Below are 21713 nucleotides of genomic sequence, written 5' to 3'. Positions count from 1 at the left end.
ACACACACACACACACACACACACACACACACACACACACACACACACAATTGTGAGCTGCCATGTGGGTTCTGGGTCCTTTGGAAGCAGCCACTTGATCATTGCACTAGCTCTCCAACCCCTTCCCAAACAGGATGTACTCATATAATGTTGGCTGTGTCAGTTGACATTGAAACTAATTAGGAAAGAGCATTTCTAACGCTGTGCTGTCTACTTTTATACTGCTTCTACCATTCAACTACTTAATAGTGTGTACTAAAGTTTCAGAGCTAAGAGCATTGGTAGTTTTGCACCTCTGTGGATCCATGTGGAGTCCAGAAGGCAACTTAAGAGCTGTCCATCTTGTTTTATTAGTCAGTGTCTCCCTGGGACCTGGGGCACAGCAATTACAAAAGATTGCTAGGAAGTCTCAGAGATCTGCTTGTCTTACCATCCCCTCTTCTGGGATTATAATCATATGTCAGCATGCCAGGAGTTTTACATAGGTTCTGGGGATTGAACTCAGATTCTCATGCTTGTAGGGTAAACATTTTACTAATTGAGCTCTCATATCCTTAGCCCCAAGTGTTTATTACCTTTTGACCCTTATGGGTTACTTGGAGTAGGAGCTCATTATTAAGCAAATATGCCTTTACCATTTAAATCTAAAGTTAGTCTTCCAAGATGATCTGGAACTTTATATGCTATACTAATTTCATATAACATTTACAGAGCACTGATAGAAGTAGCTTGAAGGAGGAAGGATTTATTTGGCTTGCAACTTCAGGAGATGTAAGTCCACTGTGCCAGGAAAAGCATGGTAGTCAGGCAGCTCCATCCATAGCTCTGGGAACTTGGAGTACAGGTTGTTCACATTTTGATGGATTAGGAAGTATAGAGCTCTTGACAAGAGTTGGAGGCAGGTACAACTTTAAAGTTCTACTAATGTGGCCTGCCCACCAGCTAGGCCTAAAGCTTCATGACTTCCTTTAAAAAGGTCCATTCGTTGAGGACATCTGTTTCACAGCACATGAGTCTGTGAGAGACATTCTGCACTCAGTGTATGCTATAGGACAACACTTTTAATACAGGAAGTAGCTAGATACACCTTAAATAATAATTTGAAACATTAGAAGGGGAATATCACTAAGGCAGCTAGTTCATTATTTGATAACTGCTGCTTGAATAAAATTAAAGGATAAAATTCTCACATTATAGGTAGTTAGTTATGTAATTCTCATTTATAATGCTCAGCCCTTTTCATCTTCAAAGCATTATACAACATTAATTAATGCTTACAACATCCTTGCAAATGTAGGTCAATATCATTATCCCTGTTTGTACATGTGGGGAAATTGAGGCAGAAAGGTTAAATGATTTGAGTAAGTTTATCACAGCAGGATTAGAATAGAGGCATTTTTGGCTTAGAGCCCAGAAGTCAGAACAGTGGAGCCACACCCTTTTGTAGCAGGCTTAATTTCTGTGCCCTTGATAAAACATGATTTCTTATTAAATCATTCTGAGATCATCTCTGCATTCAAATTCAAAGCTCACAAGTTTGATAACTCCCTCCACACACCTTACTTCCATAGCGTTCCTGACTCACTATTAGTTAAATTAGTCTTTTTTCCTATGATCATCTTGTAAGATAATTCAAATATTTATCTCCATGTTTTTCACCTGGAATTTCACTCAGTGACTTTCACTTGTGGTTTATAAATTTTAAGTAGTGCTTATAATTCTGTTTTTTTTTTTCTAGCTGGTCAGACATACATACCTAGTTGGTTCTCTCTCAATCTCTAATTGTGTCCGGAATCCCACTAATTTTTTTTTAATATAGGCAAATTTCACTCTTCTTAAACTCCCCTTTGCAGTGGTGTTTTGGTCCAGCTCTTGCTTGTGAGATAAGGTAAGCCAATAGGAACTGATCTGGATAAGGGGTTTCTGAGAATCACATGTGGCTAAGAATAGTATGCACGAGTCTTTTGCTGTGGTAAAACACATGGGTCACAACCTAAGTTACATGCTGATGGGAGAGCTAAAGGTAACAAGACACCAAGTAGCGAGGTCAGTGGTTAGCAAAGCTCAAGTGTGTGGACCTAGTGGTAGAACCTGTCTCCACAGTGGTGGATGATGGTTCTGGGCCCACTTGCTGAGCTTGAGATGAGGAGGGAAGCCTGCTCCCAGGGCGTTGTGGAAGCATGATCATCTTGGCAGTCATTCTGTTTTTTGTCACTTCCATAATTATGAGTGCCCAGGGCCTGTTGTCCTTTTGAGGATCACTTGAGTCCTTCCTTCCCTCTTTCCCTCCCTCCCTCCCCCTCATTTATCTCTCTCTTACATTCCAACTACTACCACCCCAATTCAAGTGCTTGCTGTCTGCTACTTTGGTTGTCTTTCTAACAGGCCCCTTATGTACCAACACTTCCTCCTTTCTTCTTGTTTGCCATCTCTCCAGGTAATCCTGCAATAATTATAACCTGAAATATTTCATTATTCTACTATTTAGCCACTGTTTAGTAAGCATAAGTCCAAATTCTGAAATTTGAGATTCAAAGATGTCCTTTTTTGGCCTAATTTTTCTGTACTACCTGCTCACTAAATCAAGAGTGAAAGAATAAATGTAATTAAGCTTGTATTTTTCTAATTCTTTATGTATTCTGTTCCTTCATTATTTCTAACCTGTATTTCCCTCATGCACAATCTACCAGTCCCCTTATACTTTATATGGTAATTTCTTTAGCTGGGTCTGGTGGTGCATACCTTTGATCCCAGCACTCAGGAGGTAGGAAGCAGTGGACTATTGCGAGTTTGAGCTCAATCTGTCTGCTTAAAGAGTTCTAGGACCAGGGCTGCATGGCTGCATAGTGAGACCTAGTTTCTAAAATAATTAATAATAATAACAATAATAAAGAACAGTAATAATTTCTTTCCGAAACTCTACCATCTACTTGGTATCTGGATGGTTTTATTTTGCTAAAGTATCGTACATTGCAGATTTCATATTTTATGGTTTTTTTGTCTGCTAAGCCAGATTAGATTTTGTTTGAAAGTGGAGACCCTGTATCTGAGACAAGTGCTTTTTATGATCAGTTATTTAAATGCATAAGCCTCTGTGATCACAAATGAGCTGTGGTCCCTAGTAGTCCAGTGCAGTAAATTTAGCCCAAGGTTGAGGTCTTGTTATTTAGAGACTCCCCTGCCCTTTTGCATAAACTTTGCTTGTTTTGTTCAGTGTTGAAAGTTTTTGGAAAAAAAATGATGGCACTATGTCTACAATCAAATGTGTTCATGAATACACCTAACAAGTGTTTAGTGATAGTCTGTGCTAATGATATTAGAGAAGTAATTGTATGGTAATACACTGAATTTTATGTAATTGAAAAATAATTATGATTGTAATAATGCAGTGAACCAGTTTTATGTAAATTTATACTATTTAGTTCTCTTTCTTTTAAAACATTTTCAATTAGACTCCTTAAGGAAATTTATGATAATAAGTAGCAAGTATATGTTCTACATTTATGCCCAAGAAGGAGCCCCTCAGGCTCCTGCAGTGCTCGGCTACTGTACATCCATTTTAAATGTCTTGTTGGCGCCATGGTGTCCTAGCTCTGTTTTTTCTTGCTTCATTATTTTTCTGCTATCATGTTTTACATTGGAGTTTTATTTGCCCTGAAGCCCTCTTTCCTCCCCATAGCAGTCAAAAGAGACAGGTAACTGCAGAACTAACTCCTTTGGCAGAAGACAAGTATTTTGCAATTTAGTAAGTGTAAGCAATCTCTACTTCTGAAATATATATTTATTTTCCAAGACAACATTATTGGCAGCATGCTGCTGACTGATTTCTATTCTGCATGTTACTGCGGATAGTAATAATTCGAACGTACTGAGACGGAAGGAAGAGATGGGAAACCTGCCTGCAAACACGGAGCCTTGGAGGATTGAGCAGGAAGTAAGAAGATTTTCTCACCTGCCTGTCCTCTACTCAATATCTGTGTTCTCAACAGCTCTTCCTCACGTGGAGCACCATCTTAAAGTTAAATCACGTCGTTTATCTAGTCATGAAGACTATGTTTGGGTTACAAAATGGTCTTCTGCAACAATAGAAACTGTATTGTATAAGTGAAATAAGCATAGCATATTGTTAAAGATATTTAAAAATGAGTGAAAATTTAAATTATGGTTGTCATTTATTCTGTTATTTTTGAGTCATTATTTTTAAGATCCTGTATTTTTGCTCTACACAGCTGCTTTTCTTCTGGTCCTGGGTCTCTCTGAGAAATGCATAAGAGAACTAAGTGGACTAGTGCTTCTCAGCCTGGGGACCCCCTTCCCACCCCATATTTGACTGTTCTTTCAGTCCCTCCAAAATACTGAGTGCTTCTGAAATTCTTTTCTTTCCTACTTCAAAACAGCTTATTCCTGTACTAATATAATATTTGGATGGAACAAGCTCCGTCTTGATTACTTCCTCCAGGCAGATTTTTCATACCAGGAAATTACCAGCATTCTTTTTTCACTGGTGGCATTCTTGAGTAAGATGCAAGATGTTTTAAAAGTGTTTAAAAATCTTGTATGGGTTTAAAGATGCCAAGGCTCTTGGAGGTTAAAGGAAGGTACTAATTTGGTCTCTTTCTTCCCTTTCCCATCCAGTTACACTGTAGATTTTATTGAACTCATTTTATTTATTCCATTTATTTACTCTTTGTTTTTTAAAAATAGTTTTCCTGGCAGATCACTAAATTTCAAGAAAAAAGATGAGTACCCACACTCAGCTGTTTCTCCCCTCACTCCATTGATGCAAAGCCCTACTTAAGTTGGGGATTCACAGGATTGGGCCGTGTGTCTACGAGGGAGTCTAATTGTGTCCTCCCTAGTCATTTTCTCTTTATCTGCTTCACTTGTATTTACTTCAGCTTCTTGCTGCATCCTTTCCCAAATGCCGTGGATTCCTTCTTGACCCCATATCCGCTTTTTACTGGCACAGACCCTCTTCTGTCTTGGATGGTGTGCTTTCTCTGAGTAAGGAGTCTGTGGCTCCTTGCTTGCTTGCTTCGCCTGGGCACCACATCTGCAGCAGCACATGCCCTGTCCCATAGCCCTCACTACAGCCTGATGTGATCCTGGGGTGCTGAACTAGAAGACAAGTTTGTGGCAAGAGCTGTACTGACCCTGCAAGTTCCCCTGTGGGAAATGCAAAAGATGAGCTGGTTTGCCCTTGATATCTTTGTTCTCTACAAAGCTCATGTTACCTTTTCTCCCAACACCATAATATCATTATTTTATGACTTTCAAATTAAAAAAAAGTAACAAATAGCATACGTATATGTTTATATATGTATATATATATGTATATATATTCACACACATACATACATATATATGTGTACACACATATATGTACTGCTCCAATATGTACTGCTACTAAGGATGTCTTCTACCCTCCATTTTGTTATCAGGAGAAAGCTGTGGCATGTTTATTTCTATTCAATTGACTTAAAGCAGAATTTCAAGTATTGTTCTCTTTTATTATGTAAGTAAAACTGTACTCTTTAATCTGTAAACTTTTGTTTTATAATAGCTTATAGTCTTTATGCAACTAGGCAGATTAGTCAGCCTTGTCTTTGCCCACATTGCTATAAATTATTGTTATTGGCATCTGAATAAACTCTAAAGTGAGGCATAGTGTTTTTATTTTGTAGTATAGTCTACAAGTTGATGACAACTAATACTCAGTGTCCAAGGGAGTATGTACCTGCTTCATCACATCCTTGTGATGAATAAAACCTCAGCCCATTTGTGTGTCCTAATTCACATGTCCTTCTCGTATATGGTCTTCTTATAAGAATGCTTTTTCTTCATAAACCACTTGTTCTGTTTAGTCCTTACTCATTAAGTTGTCGGTATGCAGGGGATATCAGCATCTGGTTACTGCAGGTAGATACAGATATTGAGGTGTCCTTTGGTTCTGCCTTTGAAGACATTTTGATGCAAGAAGAAAATAAATTTAGGATCATTTAAAAAATTACATAGCCTGCTTTCCTTCTTATCCCTTCTTTGCTAATTTCCCTCTCTCTGTCCCTCCATCCTTCCTCCCTTCCTCCTACCCTCGCTCCCTGTGTGTATTGTATATGGTGCATGCATGTGAGTGTGTAAGTGCATGGACCTGTGTATAAGCCCAAGCAGGACCCAAGGGTGTTCTTCTTTTCTCCTCTGACCTGGGACAGGACTCTCAATGAACCAGAAGCTCACCAATTGGCTAGCCCCAGTGAGATCTTAGGATCTGCCTATCTCCATACCAATGCTAGGAGTACAGGCATGAGCAACCGTACTTGTTTTGTTTGGGTGCTGGGGATTTGTACTTAAGTTCTTATGCTTGTAGCACTACATTCTAACCTAATACTGGGGCCACCTTCCTAGCTCTTTCCTACTCATGTCAACTGTTATTGTTTTTACTGTTCCACCTGTATCTACCACTGACTTTTGGAGTATGGCATCCTTTTCACCAAACTACCATATACACTCCTGAACTTCTGTACACACCAGTACTCCAGCAGAACACTAGTACAGCCCACAGAGCCTCTGGAGTGAGCCTGAGCAGGATCCAAATTTGCCTTCACCTGCAGATGTCTGTGTGACCTCACTTCCACAATGTAGTCCTGGTATTGCCACAAATAACTAGGAAGATAAAATGAGTTGACATTTGCATGGTTAGGACAAAGATTTAGTGTTATCCACCACTATCACCATCTCCCCCTCCTCCTCTTCTTACTCCTCTCTTCCTTTTCCTCTTCTTCTTCCTCCTCTGCTCCTTCTCTTCCTTCTCTTCCTCCTCCTCTTTCTCCTCCTCCTTGTCCATCATCATCATCATCATGAAACTATTGCGATTCTGTGCTTCTCCTGAAGACCCATGGGAATTTTAGAGCTTCCCTGAGGTTTCTCACAGCTCTGCTGCTCAGGCAGAATTGGGCCCCCACTGTTAAGTTACACAGTTTTCATTTTTTCTCTTTGGTCCATGGAACATTGTGTCTCTTTAGCAGAACACGTGTTTCTTGATGGTTGTAATTATATCCTGATGCTGTCTAGGTGAAGTGAGGGCAAGGGAAGTTTCTATTAAGTCTAAAATTACTTTGGATTAATAATGTGGGAAATATTTTAGCCACTCCTAATGTTAGAGGAGCTGAAGAGTCCTTTCATCTGTTAAAAGTTGTCTTAAAATTTTTTTCATACTTGTTTTGTTTTCCATAGGTTTATTGCAATGAACATTTCTTTTGCAGTGTCTACAATGTACTTAGTTTAAATTGTTGTATATGTTTCTAATATATAGTGTATGTCTAGTATGACATATGATTTTCTAAGCAAATATTGGAAAATTATATAATTTATTTTAATACTTCTAAAATGTGAACTTTTCTAGAGTCTCACTAGCTTTCTCCTAATCAGTCCAAATTGATGAGGTCCTATAAGATTTTTTTTTTAAAGCATCAATAGTGAATGTTACTTGTCCCTGCTCCTAAACTAGGAAGAAACCCAGGATGTGTATTTTTTTTTTTGTAATTTCTTTTTTTTTTTTTTTATTGAATGATTTATTTACATTTCCTATGTTGTCCCCTTACCCCATCCCCCACCACCCCCTCGGAACCCCCAATCCCCTCGCCCCTCCTCCTTCTTCTCTGTGGATGTAACCTCTATCTACACCCCCCCACTCCCACCTCCCCACACTCAAAATTCCCACCCCCTGGGGCATCCAGCCTTCATGAGGTCAAGGTTCTCTTCTTCCACCTATGCCCAGCAGGGCCCTCCACTTTTACATATTCAGCTGAAGCCCTGGATCCCCCCCTAAGTGCTCCCAGGCTGGTGGTTTAGACCCTGGGAGCTGTGGTTGGTTGGTATTGTTGCTCTCCTCATGGTGCCACAAACCCTTTCAGCTCCTTCAGTCTTCACTCTACTCAGCTATTAAAAACAATGAATTCGAGAGGTTCCTAGGTAAATGGATGGAACTAGAAATTATCATCCTGAGTGAGGTAAGCCAATCACAAAAGAAGACACATGGTATTCACTCACTGATTATTGGATATTAGCCTAGAACCTTGAAATGCCCAAGATGCAACTCACAGGCCACATGAAGCCCATAAAGAAGGAAGACCAAGTGAGGGTGATTCGGTCCTTCTTAGAAGGAGCAACAAAATACTCAAGGGAGCAAATATGGAGACAAAGTGAGGGACAGAAACTGATGGAGGGGCCGTCTCAAGACCACCCCACCTGAGTATCTATCCCATGTGCAATCACCAAAGGTAGATGCTGATGTGGAAGACAGGAAGTGCATGCTGATAAGAGCCTGATATGGATATCTCCTCAGAGGCCTTCAAGAGTCAGACGTATTCAGAGGCAGATGCTCACAACTAGCCATTGAACTGATCATGGGGTTCTCAATAGAGGAGTTAGAGTGAAGACTGAAGGAGCTGACAGGATGTGTATTTTAACTATCTTGATTTTAAAAATGTGCTTGGATTGTCTATCATGATATGCAGATTAACATAATATATGAATAGTAATGTAGTCTTATACAGTCTATTTTTAAGTAACTGTACCTCATATGATAGTAACTATATGCTATTTTCCTTGCGCATTCCACTGTAGTTTGTTTATGTGTAGGGTATCTAAGATATTTACTTCATATATTAAAATGTATATGCTTGTACTCAATAACCACATAGCAGACCTACTTGCCCTAAGACTTATGACTTAGAAGATATTTATATACTAAATAATTCTCAGTATGCTTAGAGCTGTAACCAAACATATGTTATTGAACACCCAAATATAGATAGTCTCCCTACCACATTTCTCAATGTGATGACATAGTAAATTCAGGAAAAGAAGTATATTTTTCTTTTTCTAGAGCTTATTTCTGTATGGCTAGCCAAATATATGAAAGTGTGTTTAATCTAATGGACCATATCTCAAATATTATTTTAAAAAGGGGTTTAGATTATAATTGACAAAAGATAATAGTTAATTGGTACCCCCTTTCCCCTAATTACTTTGCACAGGACAGAGTTTCCTCTGCTGTCAGATGTCTTTCTGCTTGACTGAACTACACCTGTGGTCTCTGAAGAGCACCTTACACATTGCAGGTAAGTGAGCTCTGCTCAGTTAGGGCTCCTCAGTCTCTTATGCTCTGTCATAAGCACTGACAAAGCTGGGGCCTGGAGTTGCCGTGTAGACTTGCAGTCTCTCTTTTCATCTTTAGTGAAAACCTGGGTAATGAAAATGCTTCCTTTAAATACTCCTACTAACTTATTTTTTTGGCTTGAGTTATGAAATAAATCTTACTAGTCTAATAACTCATCCTAAAGATACCTACCTTCGATTTCTTTTTAATTGGGCTTGTTCAGCTAGTATATGGTCATACAATTTTATAGGCTAGCTCATAAAGAGACATTCCTGTTTGATATTAAAAACATTTCAAACATGGACCTGAGATGTATATTTATGTTCTTTGTGTTTTATATGTATTTCTTGAGTGGAAACAATATAATTTTGTTTTAACAATGTTTATTAATATTATAGTTTAAGATATATTTTATTAGAAAACAACTTATAAAAATAGTCTAATTATCCAGAGTAATTTTTATTTTTAGAAATATATTTTTTACTTACATTACTTTTATATCTTGTATTGTTTTTTAATATTGGATGTACAGTAATAGATGAATATCATGTTTTGGTTTTTCCTTAAGGTATATATAGAAATGGAATTTCTAGTTTAAAATTTGATACGTATTTGCTTCTTCCCAAAACTCTTTTAAAATAAGATTAATTGAATTAAAATAAAGATGCATAAATGCACAAGACCAGAGATTAGGAAAAGGACACCTGTAATCGGACACCTTTTGGAAAATAGTAGCCATGAAGGAATTAACAGAGCCAAAATCTGAGTGTCATTTGCCTGGAGAAGAGAATTCCACTGACAGCCATTGTAGATGAAGTCTTTGGAAGGGTACAGAAACTTGAGGAGCATGTATTGCAGAAGATGAGGACGCGGCACCAGGCTGACAGCCAAGGGGATGCACACCTGCAGGAAGTAATGAGACACTTCTATGATGTGGAAATAGTTAAGGAGGCTCCAAACTCTAGGACACCAGAGCCACTTAAGGAAGACCCACTGAACTGAAAGCAGAGGAATTGAAGCCGATGTGCTGATGGGTGAGGTCCTCTTCCTCACTCTTGCATCCAAGGATGTTTTCTGACCTCTGTATATTTGCCAAGAAAGAAGGAGCTTGGGAATAGAATCCTTTCCTGGGGTTGCTGCACAACCCCAAAGAGAAAACATCTACAGTGATGTTTTAGTAATCTTGGGCGAATCATTCTGTCCCCTGGCTGGTCAGTGAAGCCTACTCAGTGAAACCTGTTTGGGTTTGGAAGGTGTCAGCAGATGTCCAGAGCATTACTTCTAAGAGAGCTGGGGCATCATCAGACACCTGAATGTTTATACAGGAAAAGACAAATAATAAAAAGAAAACAGGCAAAAGAATTTCTGGAGAAAAAAGATGAAGTAGGAAAGGGAAAGAAAATACACAAACCTAAGGAAAGTGCTGAATTCATGAAGCAAATACAGATGCTAAGAAATGATAAACTGATCTCTTAAAAGTTGAATGTATATCACAAGAAACACACTTTAACATTAAAAGTGAAAAACTATCTCACCAAGTAATTTTCTTCCTTTTCCTATGCAGATGCTTCTTCTTGGACAGACTATAGTTAACCAGTCAATCCCTTTTAGATATTATTTGTGCATTCCTGCGTCCACTCTCCCTATGTGGATACCCTCAGTCCATGTGATCCTAGCACAAGTTAGATGATCTCTTTGTCTTGCTCATCTCTACACCAGGCTGTTATCCCCAGTGCATGTGCTTTGTGCCTGCGGAGGCTCTAACAGACTGCATCACCTGTCTACTGCATGAGCGTCTTCCTTCTTGGACAGGTCTTCATCTGTGGATCCCCTTGTCCCACTTAGCTAGGAGCAGTAAGGCCAGATTTGTGCATGGAATTAGAGTTGTAAATATATTGATGTAGGAAACGATATTGTAATTATAAGCTGTGGTGTTTTAATAGGAGATATTGCTTGCATATATAATGTCTGCAGTTCTTAGTTCATGGCTTTAAATAACAAGAAACTGTTAAAAGTGAAGTGTAACATATGTACTGAAAAGTGTGCAGATTGTAAGAATATGCTGTGAACTATCAAAAAGTGAGCACACTCGTGAAATCACTACTCAGCCTAACAAATTATTGTAAGTATGCAAGGGGCCACAGTCTCCTAGTCAATCTTCGGTAGACTTTTTCCATCTAACTGACATCCAACTGAATTCTTTAAAATCATGTTTTAATTTCACAATCAATAAAAATACAGCTTTATTATATGAGCATTGAGTATTGGCCATATCAAGTACACATGACTGTTACTTATTTGCAGACTTAATATAATAGTTTTACTTAATGTTTTTCTTTTGGTTTTGTCATTGAGTTTGATGAAGTTTAGAGGCAATCAGTCACTAGGGGGCAGCCTGTACTGCTTCACTTGATGAGAGACAGTTGTAGCCTCCTTCTGTTAGTAACTGAGAATTATTTTTGCATGGAAGAAAACAAGTGTTACTTCAATAAAAGAGATATTTTATTATTCATAGACACGGAAATTCTTCTGCTCTCTTGTTTAAATTGCAAGAACAGAATCCCTTGGTTAAACCAATCTCAACATCTGCGCAGCCTCACTTGTCTCTTACCTAGCCCAGCAGAGCGTCTGAATTTGAATAGGTTTGGAAGCCTTTTGACTCTAAACAAGTTTTAGATAATAATTTATCCACAGCTCCCGGTAATCCCCCCCCTTTCTTCTTGCAGATTTCCTCCCAAATGCTATAGGATAGGAACTAGATTTCTGAGCTAAATTGGAGAAAAGCAAGCCCCAGCTCGGAATCCAACAGCTAGGGCATTTTCTTCCATCCACTGACTTCATTTGGCATTGCTTAGTGGCAGTTCCTTTTGGTAGCGCCCTGTGAAAACTATCAGAGGAAGTGTGAAAGAGAAAACTTGGTCTTCCTTGATTTTAGTTCTTCACTAATCTTCCCCCATGCCATTCTAGTTCTGTGTGGTTCCTTATGCCATTCTGATTTTCTCATTAGATCGATAAACTTTCCAGTTTCTACATATCCCTAGAATAGATGAACCCATGTCCAGATGCTTTTGAGCTATTTTATTTCTAGTAACATAAGGAGACTGTTTCTGCTCCTCTCCCCACAATCCCCTCTGATATAGTATGATTTGGCTTCTTACTCTCCAGAACTTTTACCATAATTTAATGTTCTTTCTTTCTCTCTATAGATAGAGACATCGGCGTCTACCAGTACTATGACAAGAAAGATCCACCAGGTAAAGTACTTACCTATTCTACTTAACTGGTTTTATAAATGATATATTCCAAAAAATGGAGTAGGACATTAAAAATTCTGTGTTTATGAGCTTTAGATAAATTCCAAACTTTAAAAAGCAGTTACTTCAGATTCTTTAAAGAGAAAAATGCTAAGGTTGATATCTGATCAATCAAAAATAAAGCAGTACTGAGAAAATGCTGTAGAAGAACGTGGAAATTTTCATTTTGTTGCCGATCAGGCTGATAACAGGACAGTCTATTCACATTTATTTATTGGTGCCCCAGCAGAGGGCATTGTTAATGCATTGGTTTCCATGATGCTGGCCTCCGGGATCCTCACCTGATATCTGAAATAGACATTTCTGAGTGAATGATCAATTTTCTTTATCTGATTAATCCTGTTAATCCCAGAAGTTTTATGATGGGCCAAAAGGTCTCCCTAGCTAGAGTTACTTCCTGTTCTGTTCTTAGTTGAAGTGGAGGTTGTGTGAGCACCCTGTGTGCTTAGCATGGCGGTTAATAGGCTGACTTCAGAGCTCTGATGACAGATGCATCAGCTTCTCTTCTGGGCTCGGTTGCAGTTTCCTTTCCTGTCTGATGAGATTGGAAGCTCAGAATATTGGCCCACCTGTTGTGCTGTATAAGCCTTTTCACTGCACAGTAAGGAAATGGCTTCTATGGCATGCAAGCATACATTGTGACATTTTCTCTCAACTGTCCTTTTTAAAGCTTAGCATCATGTATTAATCCCAGTGTCTGCAACACTCTATTGTCTGTGCGCCTGTTAAAAATACAAAATACTTTAATAAAAACAAATCCCACCTCTTTTCATCTTTCATTTGCTGCAGTATCAGCAACAGAACATGGTAACTTAGAAGAAAAACAAAGGCTGGCAGAATGTAAGTTTACCTTTTGTATATATTCAAATTATTTGGAAACTAGAGAGTATTATGTTACCATTGAACTGTTTTTTGCACAAATTGTAAATGCTATTCTGTCCATGTTTCTTATAATTACTAATTTTTATTGTTTCTATATTGGACTCAGTCATAATAATTATATGTGGTACATACAATTACGTACCACATTGTACATAATGCATATACATAATACATAATAATTGTATGTATATATTAGGTTTTTCTAATTTAAATCATTAAAATGCAAAATTTTGGTAAGATATATGCTTGTGTAAACACAAACTTAAAATTACATGCATTTGCATTTAATATTTTTAAATAAATTATTTTTATCTAAAATATTTAATTGGTTAATAAAAATATAAATGTTCAAGGTATACAACATAATGACCTGACTTATCAATCATGCAAATTCTGTAGTAAAATTTATATATGTTACCTCACTTTTGTTTGAGAAATTGATTATAAATCATGTTTAAATTCTGGAAATACTTTATTATTCATATTTTGCCTAAGGTGTTAACATTTTATTAATTTTTAACATTTTTACTTTATTATTGTGTGTGTGTGTTTATGTATGTATGTATGTATGTATGTATGTATGTATGTGTATGACTGTGTTCTTGTGTGTACTATAGCATGTGTGTGAAAATCAGAGTAGAATTGGTTTTCTCCTTCCACCATGTTGGTCCCAAGAATTGAACTCAGGTTGTCAGTCTGTGCAGTGGGCACTTGCACCTTCTGGGCCATCTCGCTAATCCTCTTGTGCTTAATTTTAATAAAGTGAGATTTGTTATATCAGTATTTTATTTAATTGTTGTTAGTCTCAAAGATACAAGTATGTTATATGTATAACTATGTCACAATATGGGTTTAATGATTTAAAGCTAATGTAATTTAAAGTTTTATTTGAAATATGGCTAGATCTGAAAAGCTCTCCCTTTTCCTTAAGTGATTAAACTGACATTTAATTTTTAGAATACTGCATTAGTATCTGCAACACATATCTTAAAATTTGTACATATGTTCTACACATCAAAATTATGTTTATAGAGCCAAACTAATTTGCTGAAATAAGATACATAGCAATTTCTACTTTCAAATTTAAATATCTATATATGCTATATGTTATTTGTATATGCACATATGACATGTACATTTATATATACAATTCTTTTTTAGAATTATTAAATATGAGAATATAAAGATCAATTCACATTTTCAATGAGTTTAATCTGCTATTAGTATTATTTGTGTACCATGTGTTCATGTGTGTGTGGTGGGTGCTGAAGATGAAACCCAGGGCTTCACATACACTAGGCAAGTGCCTTATCACTGAGTTAGTCCCTGCCCCAATTTTATTAATTTAAAAAAGATATTTAGTTTTAGCCTAACTTTGTACCTTTCCTAAATAACCTTTCAATTAAATCATTTAAAACAAATTAAAGGTATATTGTTATCAAATTCTGGCATAGATTTTAGAATTATCTTATTTTTCATTTTATTGAAAATAAGTTTTTTCTTATATGATATATCGTAATTACTGCTTCTTTTTTCTCTGCTCCTTTCAGCTCCTCCATACTGCTCCTCCCATATGGATCTATTCCCTTTCTGTCTCTCATTAGAATGCAAGCAGGCTCCTAAGGGATAATAACAAAATAAATCACAATAAAATAATATATAATAAGATAAAACAAAAGCTAACACGTTGGAATTGGACAAACCAAACCAAACAGAAGGAAAAGAGCCTAAGAGAAGTCACAAGAATCAGAGACTCACTTATTCACACTCCCAGGAATCCCATAAACACACTAAATTAGAAGCCATCAAATATGTTCAGAGGACCCAGTGCAGAGCTGTGAGGTCCTGTATATTCGTGCTCCCTTAGTCTCTGTGAGTTCACATGAGCTTTGATTATGTTGAGTTAGAGGGCCTAGTTTTCTTGGTGTCCTCCATCCCATGGCTCTTAGACTTTTTCCACCTCCTCTTCTGCTAGGTTCCTGAGCCTGAGGAGGTATCTGATAGAGACATCCCCATTTAAGGCTGAGTGTGTCTCTCACTCTCTGCATGCTGTCTGGCTGTGGCTCTCTGTATCTGCTCCTGTCTGCTGTAGATGATGGCTGAACAAGGCACCGACTTCTAAGTTTAGCAGAATGTCATTAGGAGTGCTTTATTTTTTCATTTTTGTAAGAACAATAGTATTTAGTTGTCTCCTTGTTCCTTGAGCTATGTGGTCTCAGGTTCTTGGTCATCCAATCATTGGCAGGAGTGGGTTCCATCTCATGGAGTGGGCCTTAAGTCAGGTCAGATTGCGGGTTACTCCCACAAGCGCTGTGCCTCTCTTGTACACTAGAATACCTTTCAGGCAGGACACCCTTGTAGATGAAAGGGTTTGTAGCTGAGTTGGTGTTTATGTTTGATAGAATTATTTCAAAGAACATCTCTAATACCTTTCTTTTTTTTTGTTTGTGTGTTATTGGTTTTTTCGAGATAGTGTTTCTCTGTGTAGCCTTGACTGTCCTGGAACTTGCTTTGCAGACCAGGCTGGCCTCAAACTCATAGAGATCCACCTGCCTCTGCCTCTCAAGTGCCAGGATTAAAGGCATGCACCACCATTGTCTGACATAATACCTGTCTCTTAAAAATTGAAGTATTTGGTGATTTGGTCATATTTAAATTAATTTTCTCCATATTGCTTTTATGTTCTGCTTCTTTCCTCACCATGTTTAACTTATTCATCAGAGGTTTCAAGTCTGAGTTGGCCACTTGCATGAGCTGGAATTTCTTTTGGGTCAAACCTTGACTATTTTCACAAAAATTTACTTAAATTATAAAGATAGGCCATTTGCTGCTATATAATGCTAGACCCTTGGCCTACCAAAGTGTCTCAAGGGCCTCTGAGTCCTGTTGGTTGTCATCACAGAATTATAGTCAGGGAGATTAGTTTGTGGAAAAAAAATCCTGTTTCTGTAACAAAGCCTTTTGAAGACTCATTTAGTGATAGAGCTGAAGTCCACTTCCTTTCAATTACAGGGCGTCTTATTTTAATCCTCCAAGCCACACTGCTAAGCAGAGGTTCCTTATTTGAATCATTTTTAACTAACTTTTGTACATGTTTTATTTGCCAGCACGAGATTATCCTTGGACACTCAAAAATAGACGCCCAGAAAAACTTCGAGATTCACTGAAAGAGTTGGAGGTATCTTTCAAAAGGTTTCAAATATGGGAACAAACAAATCTGTTTTAGAGCATCTTTCAACAGATGTAATTTTCATAAGGACCAGCTCTCATGGTGATGAAGGCTGTGCTTTTGTCTAGAGAGCGCTTCCCACACACTTGGGTCTTTGTGTGGCTTGTTGATTGCCTTCTTTTTTTTTTTCCTTGCAAATCAGAAGCACTTTAACTGACAATGACAATGTGTGTAGCCAACTGCACTCTCTCTTTTTCTGTTGTCCTTCAGGAACTGATGCAAAACGGTCAGTGTGTGCTGAGCAAATGGAAGAACAAATACATCTGTCAGGTAAAATGGTTTGACAAGCAGTGGAGCCGAAAGAAAGCTATGTTATAATTGGTATTCTTGTGTTATAATGGGAAAAACTTTTCAGGATTGGATATCTCATAGTTTGAATTTTAGTCATTCTAAAGTAAACATTAGACAGATTGACACAGGCCACCAAGCTACCTCATCACCTAGTGTGGTAGGACGGACATCCACAAACAAAAAGATGAACCTTTGCAGGCAGTGTTTTTCACTTGGGGTTAGATATTCACTGGCATGATTTTTAAATGACAATGACACCATTGGACAAAACATTTCAGTATAGTATTCTTGAAAACATTTATGAATAGCATGTTTATGGAAATGGATAAGCAAATAAGAGTGAAACCTAACTTAACAGAATTAGCCTCACATTTTGACCCTCTAAGCTACACGTTTTAATGTGGTAGACACTAGTCATATGTGGCTATTTTTAAATAAAATTAAAATTTCAATTCCTCAGTTACAGAGCTACCCAGTTTAAGTTCCTGGCAGTCAAGGATGCAGATATAGACCATTTCCACGGCAACAAGTTCTATTGGACAGTCTTGTGCTCAACAGGCCTAGATTTAGAACATTATCAGGACATCATAATTAACACACACTGACTATAAAAATAAGGGAGAAATGTTTTCTTAGCCTTGCTGATGTACATAAAAAATACCATTTGCTTGGGAAAATGTACTGGCTTTTTAAAAAGAGGGATAATTCTGTATGTGTATATTGTATCACCACTACCAATAATTATAATTTATTTTTAGATAAAATATACTGTTTCGATTTTATTATTTTTCCTGTGCTTTCCATTACAATTTTTTAAATGTGTGAACATTCTTGTTTATAAGTTAGGTACATCGTTCCATCCATAAACCTCCTAACATCAAATTCACAGTAATTACAAACATAACAATATTTTACATGGACTATTATTTTAGTTAATTCCAACTTTACTCTTATAACATTTCATTGTTTTAACTGTTCTCTCTTTAGTAATGGAGGTTAACTGTTACCTTGTCATCTGGCATGAATTTCTACTTTCTAGACCATTTACAAGGCTGAGTGAATATTTTCAGAACCATAACACTTGTAAAGTTCTCCTTAGAATACTGTTCAAAAGGATGCCATTGTTTAAAATCATAACTTATTTGCATAGAAATATGTGGTGAGACCTTCAAGCTTGAATATCAGATGTGCTCCAGTAAGTTTCAGACTTAGTTTGGCTTAAACTTGGAGTTCCTAATGCCATTGCTCAGTGAAAAAACAGGCTCAAAATTATTTGACTGGAGGGCAAGCCTCCCATCTACATTGAGAGGTGTGCCTCGTGGCCTCCACCCTTACCATCACCTGGGATGAGTTGGAACATGTCAGGTCTTTTAAAAAATGCAGTAGAGCATCCCAGTTAGATGATCACTTTTAGATAGATTTCATTGCTTTTTAATTTAATTACAAAGTTTTTATGTGTGGTTTACATGTTGCAGAAAGGATATCTTTCATTATTGAATTCATTCAACTCAGAAAATTCTTTTTAAATTATAAAATGTATGCAAAAATTGCTTTTGCAGTTTACAATAGATAACCTTAGTGGCTCTAGCTGACATACCAGAGAGTCTACTTTCGGCAGTTCTAGTGGGATTTACCTAATTTTATGGTTTTTTTTTTAATTTTTATTTCTATGATAAATAAAACTTTTCTAAAATAGACCTTTATTTTTCCTCTGTGCCCATAGGTCCAAGGCAATCATTACATCTTTAGGGGCTTTGGGAGACTTCCTAACATTATCTGTCAGGCAAGAGTTTCACTATAACTTTAAAAAACTTTCAAAAATGTGTATGAACTTTAAAACAGTTCCATTTCTCAAGATCTCTGGTATCGTAGCAAGTTAAAAATAATTTGGTGCTCGAGCTAGAATTTCAAAGAAATTCTAAAATTTCTAAAAATTCTAAAACTCTTCCTTTTAAAGAAAGGGTCTGTTAGCCCTTCCTGTTATATTTTTATTAGGGTTTGTTAAGTTATACTTGTTCATATTGTAATTTAAACTCTCTCATCAGTCTCCCCGAGTTCCAAACAGCTCCCCAAACGTCTCACGTTTAAATCCTACTAGTGCTTTCCCTGTGCTTTCAGTCCTCATATGGCAGCAGTTGACCATGTAGATTGTATTACTCTTAGAAAACAGCTTTCTGGAGTGTGTGCAGATGTGTGCATGCATGTGTGGTGTGGTGTGCTGTGAGAGACATAGACTCATTTGCAGGTGCACAGCATGTGGACGCCAGGAAGAGTTTGGATGCCTTCCTCTTCCACCTTCCTCATTTTGAGGCAGTTTCCCTTATTGAATCCTAATCTCACTGAGGCTCTGTTGCCTTTACCATGAGCCTCAGATCTGCCTGCCAACCTTCTCCCTAACCCCCATTCCACACACACTCTTGTTGAGCTTCCAAGCATACATAGCCATGCTTGGCTTTGAAGTATCAAAAGCTATAGATACAATTTAGAATTTTGATTTCAGCAACTAGCAAATAAACTGTTTTTGTCTTCTTAAACAATCAACAGAATAATTTAATAATTTTATTTTTGATTTTCTTAAATCACTCATAAACTTTTTTAAAAGGAGAAAAATAGCTTTAAGAGAGCAGGGTTATGGTCTGGCCCTCTTGCTTTTGCAGCAATCCATCCAAAACAGTGAGATGTGTCCCCAGTCCCATTCCTGGACACCCTTGATGCTATAACATTTGGATTCTCAGTCTTTGAATGAGGCATTTCTCTACTGTGAATTTTTTTTAAAGAAGTTGGATTTTTTTAAAAAAATTGGATTTATGGACTTCAATTTAGTTGAAGTCTCTTTAAAAATCTTTAAAAGGTCCACTTGTTTAGAAATCTTTGAAGAGGCTACTGCAGTATGAGGATTAACAAGGGTGTAATCTGAGCTTGGATCTTTATGTCAAATAAGGAGGATTTACAGTTGTCATTACCAAAGCTTTGTTTATATTATTGACCCAATGACCTATAAATTGTAACATATAAAATAATTTTCTCCACTTACAAATTCAGAACACTTTACAAGTCAAGAGTTACTTGATATATAAGTTTGGGGACTTAAACATTGTCTTTGGAGCTTTTTTTATTCAAATTATTCCTATTCCTAGTATGAGATTATTCAAATCTATAAGATACAATTTAGAATTTTGATTTCAGCAACTAGTGAATATACTCAGTTTTGTTTTCTTGATCAACAGAATGTATTTAGTAGTTTCCTGTTTTGACTTTCTTAAACCATTTATATAAATGTTTTTTTAATGAAAAAAATAGTTTCAGTTAAATACTATTAAATAGTTCATCTCTCTGGTGGAATGTTAAAGTTCATAACGTATTGTGCTATAGTCATGGTCATGTCAATAGGTTACTTTGTAATTAGTTGAAAATATTTTCATTAAGCATAGATATGACCTTACACACTGATTTTTAGATTAAAATGTTTGACACACACATATATATACACACCTACAATTTGTATACACAAATATACAAATACAACTTGCTGAGTTCATTGTTGTTATTAATGTGTATATGGTTTGAGGGCTGACCACTCTGAGCTGGACAACCAATATGGGGGCACATCTGTACTAAAGGCAATTCTCCTTTTTTCAACAGTCATTTGTTGCCTATGGGGAGGTATCCTGTAAAATTATCCATTGATACATATCCTTCCAGTCTTGTTTTTATGCAGTCATTTCTCAAAGTGTTTACAAGCAGACTTCCCAGCATTCTAAGTTTTAGAATCTTCATCTCCTTTTCTGCAATGTCCCCTGAGTCACAGATAGAGGTGCCGTGATGTCGATATATCTATTGGGGCTGGGCTGCTGCTATCTGTTGATCTCTGCATTGTGTCCACTTGTGGTTTTCTGGGATGGTCTCCATTTGCTTTCAAGAGAGGCTTCTTTGATGGGGAGGGAGTGGCAGCTACATTTATATATGGGTAACCTTAATCTTTCTTTTTATTGTATGTAAAATCAACTGGATTTCTTCATAACATAGTAAAGTATAATCAGGGATGTTATCAGTATCAACAACAGCACTTACGTGCATCATACCGTCTTCATTGCCTGCCGCCTCGGTAGGAGGTGCTATAGTTTAGATGGAAAGGAAGAAGTCACTGGAGACTAAAGACTGCTACATTATAAACATCAGGAGAAGCTAGAGAAGATAGGGACATCAGTATATAATCTAAAATGTTAACAGTTTGCAGAGAAGTTACAGTTTTACCAGACCGAAATAGGAGTATAAAATCTGGGAAGCCTGAGAAGACAAAAGGGGATAAGTGGGAGTGTCTAAATAGTAATGAGGACGTGGGTCCACTTGGGGAAAGCAGTTTTAAGAATAATCACTTTGAGCCGGGCGGTGGTGGCGCACACCTTTAATCCCAGCACTTGGGAGGCAGAGGCAGGCTGATTTCTGAGTTCGAGGCCAGCCTGGTCTACAGAGTGAGTTCCAGGACAGCCAGGGCTATACAGAGAAACCCTGTCTCGAAAAACTGAAGAAAAAAAAAAAAAACAACAGAATAATCACTTTGAAAGGCAGCTTGGTGCTTCCTTAGAGAATTTGAGTATTGCAATGAGACATTGACACGATGTCCTGGAACACTGTAAATGCTTTATATCAGAGAAGTACCATGTTAAATTTAGTCTTACAGAAGGGTTAGCGTGGCAGTGGGTTGTAAGATAAAAGGAACTGGGAAGAATGACGTGATCTCAAAGGTTGTATACAACAATGCCTAAGGACAGAGAGCTGAGAGCCAGTAGGGACATTGCAAATGATGTGTAAAATGTTTACTTTGCTCCTGTTTTATTTG

General features: G+C 37.3%; 1 protein-coding gene across 2 annotated transcripts in view; it reads left to right on the top strand.

Moving 5' to 3' along the window:
- The window catches only part of Wdpcp (WD repeat containing planar cell polarity effector), a 292940-nt gene that overhangs the window by 78908 nt on the left and 192319 nt on the right, over nt 1–21713 (top strand). For both annotated transcript variants that reach the window (XM_028778483.1, XM_028778475.1), the window contains exons 2-6: nt 9036–9119; nt 12364–12411; nt 13261–13311; nt 16461–16531; nt 16793–16852. In XM_028778483.1, coding sequence (XP_028634316.1) covers nt 9059–9119; nt 12364–12411; nt 13261–13311; nt 16461–16531; nt 16793–16852 — 291 coding nt within the window. In that variant the 5' untranslated portion in view covers nt 9036–9058. The remainder of the gene's footprint in view (nt 1–9035; nt 9120–12363; nt 12412–13260; nt 13312–16460; nt 16532–16792; nt 16853–21713) is intronic.

The sequence above is a fragment of the Grammomys surdaster genome, unplaced genomic scaffold (genome assembly GCF_004785775.1).
Source record: "Grammomys surdaster isolate TR1022 unplaced genomic scaffold, NIH_TR_1.0 67, whole genome shotgun sequence".
Lineage (NCBI taxonomy): Eukaryota > Metazoa > Chordata > Mammalia > Rodentia > Muridae > Grammomys > Grammomys surdaster.
This window is presented reverse-complemented; position numbering and strand designations above follow the sequence as displayed.